General features: G+C 50.6%; 3 protein-coding genes across 3 annotated transcripts in view; all 3 read left to right on the plus strand.

Moving 5' to 3' along the window:
- Positions 1–1,103, plus strand: part of Pmar_PMAR019658 (hypothetical protein) — a gene marked incomplete at both ends in the record, with an annotated part of 1,794 nt that extends 691 nt beyond the window's left edge. Inside the window, one exon of the mRNA XM_002772762.1 lies at positions 14–1,103. Within this exon, the coding sequence (XP_002772808.1) occupies positions 14–1,103 (1,090 nt within the window). The remainder of the gene's footprint in view (positions 1–13) is intronic.
- A 1,185-nt stretch (positions 1,104–2,288) lies between these two features.
- On the plus strand, positions 2,289–5,880 carry Pmar_PMAR019659 (Immediate-early protein, putative). Its single transcript, XM_002772763.1, has 21 exons — positions 2,289–2,439; positions 2,490–2,573; positions 2,626–2,736; positions 2,780–2,855; positions 2,905–3,013; positions 3,082–3,241; positions 3,290–3,366; positions 3,410–3,568; positions 3,619–3,724; positions 3,773–3,914; positions 4,003–4,133; positions 4,182–4,262; positions 4,305–4,450; positions 4,495–4,641; positions 4,696–4,788; positions 4,841–4,908; positions 5,001–5,130; positions 5,274–5,365; positions 5,415–5,550; positions 5,598–5,682; positions 5,736–5,880. The coding sequence occupies exons 1-21, from the start codon at positions 2,310–2,312 to the stop codon at positions 5,840–5,842; spliced, it is 2,370 nt and encodes a 789-aa protein (XP_002772809.1). The 5' UTR covers positions 2,289–2,309; the 3' UTR covers positions 5,843–5,880.
- Positions 5,881–6,119: 239 nt separating this feature from the next.
- Positions 6,120–8,558, plus strand: part of Pmar_PMAR019660 (translation elongation factor g, putative) — a gene marked incomplete at both ends in the record, with an annotated part of 3,446 nt that continues 1,007 nt past the window's right edge. Inside the window, 9 exons of the mRNA XM_002772764.1 lie at positions 6,120–6,245; positions 6,366–6,456; positions 6,505–6,579; positions 6,627–6,754; positions 6,803–6,906; positions 7,136–7,985; positions 8,027–8,199; positions 8,247–8,380; positions 8,430–8,558. The exon at positions 8,430–8,558 is cut by the window's right edge and continues 4 nt beyond it. Of these exons, the coding sequence (XP_002772810.1) occupies positions 6,120–6,245; positions 6,366–6,456; positions 6,505–6,579; positions 6,627–6,754; positions 6,803–6,906; positions 7,136–7,985; positions 8,027–8,199; positions 8,247–8,380; positions 8,430–8,558 (1,810 nt within the window). The remainder of the gene's footprint in view (positions 6,246–6,365; positions 6,457–6,504; positions 6,580–6,626; positions 6,755–6,802; positions 6,907–7,135; positions 7,986–8,026; positions 8,200–8,246; positions 8,381–8,429) is intronic.

Consider the following 8,558-nt stretch of genomic DNA (forward strand, 5'->3'; position numbering starts at 1 on the left):
ATTACTATCCCAGATTTGTCAAGTTGACGGTGGGCGAGCTGTTGGGATTCCAGGATCAGTCTAAGGTTGACAAGGTCTCTGGTATGCCTTTGACCATGGCACTTTCGGCTACTACCAACCCAGTGACCGAACAGTATCGTGCTAGCTTTGTGGAGGACTGGAAAGGATTGTATTACTTCAAGATGTCTAACGGCATGGAGTACAACTGTGCATTCGACCCGGATTGTATGGCTCAGGATGAGTTCAAGGCAAACGGCACATGCACTCCTGATGATAAGTGCCACCCGAACTATGCTGCGGGTTTCGATGTTAAGTATGTGCCCGGTACTCTGAATGGTCATGGTACGAACGACTACCACAAGGTTGGTGCTATTGACAAGATGTTCGTCAGTCCGGTGTTCTCAACGGCTCAGATGAAGCTCAGCAAGAAGGATCAAGACTATAATGGAGCTAATATTGATATCTGGGATCTGGCTGACCTGGCCTTCAGGAACGAGAACTGTGATGGGTCCGGCGATGACAGTCGCGGTATTGACTGTGATTCACCTTATCTGACTCTGAACTTGGGGACTTTCAGTTCACCAAAGCCGAATCTAGTGAGGACGCCTATCTACGCCTCACTGCCTCATTTCTACCAAGTGGATGGCTCGTCCTCGGTTAGGAATTGGTATCCTGGTGATCGTGTTGACACTAAGAGTTGCTCGGGATCTGAGGAGTGTGACGATCCTGAGAGGGACTTCAATTGTCAGATGTGGACTGAGCCCATCACTGGTGCTCTCTTGAAGGGTGCATTGAAGCTGCAGATGAATGTCATGATGCCGCCTGCTGCGAATACCGAGTCTGGGAAACTGACCGACGAGGTTCTTATTCCGGCAGTGTGGGTTGATGAGCATCAGCTGGCCTACCCATATCAGATTGACTCTATCAAGCAACTGCAAGCTGCACCCGGTCTATTCGAACTGGTCATGTGGTTGGGCATCGCTTTTGGTATCGTTTTCGTGTTATGTGCTGTTGCATTCTTCTATTTCGGTTGGAGACGCCGCAGTGCACTCAGAGCTGTTGTCCTGCAGAAGAAGGTTTCTGGAGTGACCGAGGCACTTTGATGGTTTTTGCTTGTCGATGTTGGAGTTCTGTCTTGAATACATTGCCACGTTATTGTTTGCTAATAGCAGTCTTGAAATATTATGTGCTACACTATTTGTCTATTGATTCGATCGCACAATACTGTTACTAATGTGTGGACCATTCAGTCAGCCCTTGACATAAGAATCTGGGCGATTGTTTAGATCTGCATGGCTACTGGTTTGATAAGTACTCAGTTATGACGGTGTAAGTAATGCTACCTACGCCTTTATGAGTACCAAGTTTGTTCCTTGTGACTCTAATATACACTGAGTTGAGTGACCTAGTTGCGGAGGGATAATATAAGGCTGGAATTCATAGTGAGTTTCTTACTGTCACTCATACGTGAGCTGAGTCTATCTACTAATAGCGAGTTTTGATAGTAACAGCCTCAACCTCTTGATTAGCGATTTGATGTGTATGTGAATTTGAATTCCAACGCCGGTTTTGTCCGGACGTGGAAGCTGGAGGTATAGCTTTGAAAAGAGAAGATCGTATTCGCCTTTCGGAATTTCAGCCACGCGATAAAAACTGCCAATATGTTTCAAATCGGCACGAGGTTGGATTTCGCGCTGATAGAAATTTTGATGCCGAGTTTTGAGTCGTCAGTTTCGCCATAAGACTCCCAAGGTCTTCGAATGATCATTGCAAAGTCAAGCTTCGTGGGTTAAGGAAAATACTCAAGTGTTTGAAAATCCCATTCTGAGATGGCATGCAACTATGTCAGGTGTATTAGTCCTAATCTAGGTTGTTAGGGGTTGAAGTTAGAGGAGGTGCCCTCACTTAGTTCTGTTGTCTTACGTACTCTTACGGGACAAAGCGGCACAATCTAATTTCCCCTTGTGTATCATCTTTTAAACACTTTTCGGAAGATATTCCTGTTTGGTACTTTGCTGATTCTCTTGTTTACGAGAAGTGAAGAGGGTTTACGGTGATGAAACCTGTCATTGCTACTTTTGACAGTTTGGTGTTGCATTTGAACTAACAGTTTGGCCGGGAAGAATCGATAATGGAGATAACTTTTCCACATCACTTTTGTTGAGAAGATTCGAATGTATTTGTGAGTAGTAAGGCGGTGACGCGAACGATAAGTCGCGAACAGCACCAGGAAATTACGTACAGTTTCCTTACTTGGACGATCATCGCTGCATGCAGTCCACCGTTGTAGTTGGTAACCCTTCGTTGCTATGGTGTCTAAAAAGGCTTCTAAGAAGTTCAATAAGGCGCAGTCGAAGGTGTCGGCTAAGGCGAAGCAAAAGGCTAAGTTGACAGAGAAGATCAAGCGCAGAGATGAGATCAAGGAAAGCAAACGGAAAGGTTATAAGGCTTGGGTGCTTGGCAACTGCGAATGGCGTTCTTTCTCTCAGCTAAGCTCACTGAGGCAGAACTGGAGGGGGCAGAGGAAGAGGAGGACATGGATGCAGAACTCAATGCGCAGCTGGCCGATATTGGTAGTCCCGTACGGGGTTGCCTCTCGACTGTCGCTGAGACGAATGTGCGTAGGGTCAGACGATGAGGCGGTGTTCTGTGTACCCGACGGCATGGATGGGGAGGAGGAGCTTGTGGAGGCCCTCAATGAGGGGGAAGAGGAGAAGAAGTCATCCACGGGGGAAAGTAATAGTGATGTTGTGGCCACAAGGGGGGAGGCGATGCTTAGGGGCTGAAGGGGATGAAGCCGATACGCATATGAAGGAATTGGAGGCTCTTAAGGAGACCGATCCAGAGTTCTATAAGTGGGCATTTGCCCGGGTGCCTCGAGCTGGTCTTTGATGGAGTTTACAGGTTCCTTCAAGAGACTGATCAAGACCTGTTAGAGTTCGGTCAAGGAGAGGAGGTCGAGCAGGGGTCTGAAGCGAAGACGAAGAAGCCGAAGACGAAGGCTGACACCGGGGTAGTAGGCATGTTGCTAAGGGAACACAACGTCTTGTTTTATGACTACTACACTTTCTCTTGCCGTAGGTGCTCACGATGGAATTGTTGAATCAGCTAACTGAGGCGGCTGAAGGGAAGAAGGACGGCAATAAGTCTTTGAAGGCCCTCCGAGCAGTCCTCTCGGCCTACCGGGTTGCTAGTCGTATGATCAGAGGAGAGGCAAAGGAAGGCGGCGAGTCTGAGGAAGGTAGTATTGTAGTGTTGGAGGGATCGGGACTCGACTACCCACGTTCAGTTGAGGGATCTGCCACTGGTGTGCGAATAGAGGATGCCGCGGTGTTCAATGCTGTGTTGGAATGGACCCTCAAGAAGGTGGGTATACTAGGAGGTCCTGCTGTGACTGGATTGGTGACAGGCCCCTGAGCTGTTGGATTATCACGACAAGCAAGTAGCTAAGGCTAAGGGAAAGGAGGCGGCTTCTGGTGGCGGCAAGACGTATATGTTGGGACGTATGTTCTGGAGTGAAAGTCTCAGCCTGTTGCAGCAATTGACTGATCTCGACACTCAGGAATTTGTAATACTGTGGCTATCGCGGGATGGTGGGGCTTATCAGGCAGCGACTAGGTCCTGTGGCAACTCTCTGATGCTAGTGCTCTGAAATACCTCATGCCCTTGAAGAAGCTGAAGCCGCTTGTTATCAATGAGCTATGCAGGAAGTGGGCTAAGGGAGGTAGGCTACTCGCGGCTGGTGGGTTTCATCTAACTTGGTGATTTGTAGCCGCCCAAGGGACGAAGCTGGCGGCCTTTTCGGCGCTGTATAACCTGGTTGGGCACATTCTCAAGAACGCTGCTTCATCTAAGAAGGGCACTGAGGCTGCTGGACGGGAGGTTGAGGGCATCATGAGACGGATGTATAGAGCGTAATAGGTGCATGGGCTTTGGGGCGGCTCGAGCGTACTGATATGATGGGAGTGTGCATGCAACGGCTAAGGGGTTCGATGCCTTCAGGTATGTCGTATCGTTACAGAGGGTACCTGCCCTTACACACAGGCAACTGTCGGCTTGTCGGTTCATGGAGAACTGTATTGCGGAAATGCTCACTCTCGAGCCACAGGCTGCCTATCGTATAGCGTTCACTAGTAAGCACTCTTAGGTCCTCATGGAGGGACCGGTAGCGGTTGGAATAGGTATCCGTCAACTTGGCGTCATACTGAGGTCAGCCATGAAAGCTCAGAGTAAAGGCATCAAGTCGATTACCCCGGGTCAAGGTAGGTGATGGATCTTGTACAGCCCTTGTAGTCGTGTATTAGTCGGTGGGTCTAAGGCGAGCAAGGCGGCAGCAGGCGGCTCGGCTGGTGTTGATTCGGTCCGTCAGTTGTATAGTGTTTGCTATGTGAGGAGCTCTGCAGTCTGGGTTGCTGCTATGGAGCGACTGCCAGAGCAGTTGAAGGACTTGGTAGTAGTACTGGTGTGAGAAGAGGTAGAGCATAATCGACGTAGTTACACCCCCTGATGGTGATACTGCTGTGTGCGGCCAAGTCGAAGGAAGGCCATACGGTGTACCTGCCTTTCGTACTGCATATGCTGGAGCTTGCCAACTGCCTAGCAGAGAAGGCTAACGTCTTTGCTCCACTCACTTCTCTATTGGTACGCCACTGAAAGTATACGGGAGAATTGGGAAAATGGAGGCCTACGGTTCAGTTACGAGGATTGTCGAATCTGGCGGCTAAGGAGAAGCAACAAACCAGTACTAGACGATCAGCAGCTACCTCTACAGACTTGAAGCCAACTCAAGTGGGTGCTTCGCTCCGCTGGATATGTTGGTTATTTTAGGATCTCATCTTAGGTTGACCTCGTCGTGAGGGTGTCTGAGAGGCAACTAGACAACCGTCCAACTAGCCAGGCTTTGCGGAAGTAATGCTGCATCCAGGTTCATGTCGATCTCTAGCCCATCACTTTGCTCCGATGTATTTCAACGATAATTAGTAGTTTACACGTGATCTTAGATACCTCTTATTCGTCCTCACACACCACCTCGCATTATTGGCCCGTAGCCCTTCTTATCCGGAAATAACGACACCGCTGATGACGCATCTGAGGAGGCTACAGAAATCTAATTTGGCCGTTAAACATGAAGTAAGGGAGTCCTTGGTGCTCGCTGTAGTCGTGAGTATGCTGAAGGATTACAGCACTTATAGTCTCGTTGGCGATCCCCCCACTTAGCCGTATGCTTATGGTTCGCATGGTCCCTGCTGCCCAACACAGAGTGGTTGCTTTAGTTGAAGCCGTTGATTTCACTTTCGGAGGAAACCGCGGCACAAGTCACACGCATGAGAAGCTCGTTGAGGTCGCCACCAGAGCAGTTCATGATGTAGGACTATCATTGTTTCTCTCTAGAGCAGTGTCGATGCCTCTCTCAGCTACAGCTACAGTGACACTGCTATGGGTAAGGCCTATGTACAGCAGCAGAAGCAAAGGGAAGAGGAGGAGAAGAGCAAAATAGAGGCTATGATGAAGGGCGACCAGGAGATCGAACAGAGGCTCAAACGCCAGAGGGTAATAGGGGGGTCTGCTGAGGAAGTGCCTCTAGAGATGTGCATTAGGCTGAGGAAACTGGAGAGGCAGAGGACGGCCCAGAGAGAAGTAAGCGGTCGTTGAAGCGGCAGAGGCAGAAGGAGAAGAAGAGACGTGAGCACCTACTGCGGTCGAGGATAATTTCATGGCGCGTGACTTGTGTTCAGAGGCGTGGCTGGCGGCACAGACAGCTGCGGCTGAGGCGATCGGGGAGGCAGCCCAGCAGGACAGTGTCCACGAGATGACATTCTCGGATTCCGAGGGGGAGGATTGATGGCAACCCCTACGTCCACTACAACGTTACTAGTACTCTACCAACGTCGGAACGTTTCGTCTTGTACGAAAAGTTGAGTTCAAGTGTTTACGATGCAGAGTTGGCGATAATTCAGTCCACGATGGAGTATGTAGAATATTATGTAAGGGAGTATGGTGGACTGCCTACGTCACAGCGCCTTTTATATTCTTCCTTCGTTCATGGATAATGCTCGGTGAGGAGAGAAACCCTAGTCAGAGTTGCTGCTTTTGTTGTTGTTGTTGTCTGGTTTGTTGACATGTCATCGTTCCGTCCTCATGGGCCCTTCGGTCCTCTCGTCCCGGCAGTCACATCCAGCGAGTGGTTGAAGAGGAAACCTTTGGGGTATAAGGATCCTGCTGAGAAGGATTCTTCCAAGAAGGATGTAATAATAAACTCCCTCTCACTTGAGTCATCTCTCGCACGTATTGATTGTATTATGGGGTGGAGGCCGTTACCGGGGTCCCATGGCTGTGGGTATGGGGTTAACGATGGTGGTCTTCAGGCAGAGCTGTGTGCTGATGAATCGGAGTTGCCCGAGTGGGCTAAGGTGTCCAAGGAGGAGTACTTCAGATATGAGAACATGTTCTGTGGATGTACGTGAGGAGTGGTATGATATGGATTGTCTATACTATAGCTTTTAGATTGTGGTTCCTTCTACGACCAAAGGCAGAAAGGGCAGTACTCGGTCTGCTCTAGATGTGGGGCTAAGCGGGACAGTGAGTGTTGGGAGGTCGCCGCCGGGGATCATGGCCCGCCGTGTCAGGATTCGCCACTGGACCTCTGATGGAGTCCCATGCCGTATTGGACTATGGCGAGATGAAGGTGTGGATGAAGAACATCATAGACGAGGAGGAAGGGAAGGAGAAGAAGGACGACAAGAAAATGGCCTTAGTAAGTGCCCAGTAAGTAGAGGTGCCAGTCATTGATCGAAACGCTTAGGTGGATGAGGAATGCCCCAAGTGCAAGAATCCACGGATGGCGTTCTGGACTCAACAGCTACGAAGTGCTGATGAAGGCCAAACCGTCTTTTACGAGTGCCAGAAGTGTGGCTACCGCTGCAACGTCAACAACTGATCATCTCCGACTACCCCCAGTGTTCTTGCTCTTACGCCCACGTATACTGCCTCTACTACCGCTGTATATAGGGTTGTGTTTGTAACTGGCGGACATTATTATGCGATGACGAGAGTGGTAAGAGCCTTCAGCCCATGGTTGATTTATGGTCATCTGTGTGTTGGTGTCGTCCCAGCGAGGAAGCCTGCGGTGGCTTAGGTTCGGGATAGTGAGCCAGTGGCGGGGTCTGAGTAACACTACTGCAGTCGAGAGGCTGAGGATGATACGGAACATGGGGGTTTTCGCCCATGTGGATGCTGGCAAGACCAGTATTACGGAGAGAATGCTATTGCATGCAGGGGAGATAGGCCGGCCTGGGAGCGTCGATCAGGGCACGGCTCAGATGGACTACCTTCGTCAGGAGGTTGAGAGGGGCATATCAATAAGGGCCGCGGCGACGACGTTCAAGTGGGCAGACTACACCATCAATTTAGTAGACACCCCTGGTCATGTGGAGTTTGGCGCGGAGGTCCAGAGGGCTGTTAGGGTCCTCGGTGGTGCTGTAGTAGTAATAGATGGTACGGCGGGGGTGCAGGCCCAGACCCGTACAATATGGCGACAGACTGAGCATCTACCGAGGCTTATCTTTGTCAATAAGTTGGACATTGAAGGAGCTTCTTGGGCGACAGTCGTGCGGAGCCTCGACACAGCCCTACCGCAGTCCATGAGCAAACCTCTAATGATCCAGTATCCACTACTACACCCTTCGGGGGGCATTCGGGGTACTGTGGATCTGCTTACTCGCCAAGGGTATGAGTACCATGGAGAATATGGTGAGGCGCTGAGAGAGGTGGCAGTCGAGGCTAGGGAGGACTTGGATGGCGTTGAAGAGGCCCGGACTGATCTTATAGAGACTTTGGCCATTCTGGATGAGAAGTTTGCCGACAGTTACTTTGATGAGAAGGAGGTGTCGCCTGCATTGATGAGTGCAGCCATACGCAGGCAGTCTATCGTGCGGTGTATAGTTCCCGTCCTCTTCGGCTCAGCTATGACCAACATAGGCATTCAGGTAGTAGTCGCCTCCTAGCTGACCTGCACAGTCGTCCTTAGCATCTGATGAACTCCATACCGCTGTATCTGAGTAACCCCATAGAGGCTGCTCGCGATCACCAGCACTACTTGCCCGACCCTCTGTTGGGGAGTACTATGATAGAGGCCTTCAAGGTGATCCCCCCTTCATTGAACCCAGAGGAGGAGAAGCGTGGCAACGTGGTCTATTGTCGGTACGCATCGCCAAGGCCGGTCTAAGACATGATGCTCTGGTCTGTAGGGTCCTTTCTGGGGCTGTGGTAGCTGGTACAAAATTGCGCAATAGGACGAGGGAGGGAGGAGAGGAGTACGAGGCATGCACTGGAGTCTATAGAGTGAAGGCCTCCGAGTTGCATCCGAGGGAGGTCCTGCTAGGTAGTACACTGGGCGGCTAACCCCCCACAGATTCGGTTGGGCCCTTCAGCTGGGGACATCGGGGTGGTCACGGGCCTAGAGAACATCCGTAGTGGGGATATCCTAACCGGTGTGGAGGGGGAAGAAGATACGAGTGAGGCCATCATTGCTCTGAGGAAGGAGGATGCTAGAGCCAGCG

This window comes from Perkinsus marinus (genome assembly GCF_000006405.1).
Source record: "Perkinsus marinus ATCC 50983 genomic scaffold scf_1104296960410, whole genome shotgun sequence".
Classification (NCBI taxonomy): domain Eukaryota; phylum Perkinsozoa; order Perkinsida; family Perkinsidae; genus Perkinsus; species Perkinsus marinus.

Bases quoted from the DNA above. Each gene is read 5' to 3' on its own strand.
- Pmar_PMAR019659 (XM_002772763.1), top strand. From the start codon at position 2,310: ATGGTGTCTAAAAAGGCTTCTAAGAAGTTCAATAAGGCGCAGTCGAAG. The intron at 2,440-2,489 runs GTTATAAGGCTT...TCTTTCTCTCAG, and splicing joins CAAGGAAAGCAAACGGAAAG to CTAAGCTCACTGAGGCAGAA. The intron at 3,725-3,772 runs GTAGGCTACTCG...GGTGATTTGTAG, and splicing joins CAGGAAGTGGGCTAAGGGAG to CCGCCCAAGGGACGAAGCTG.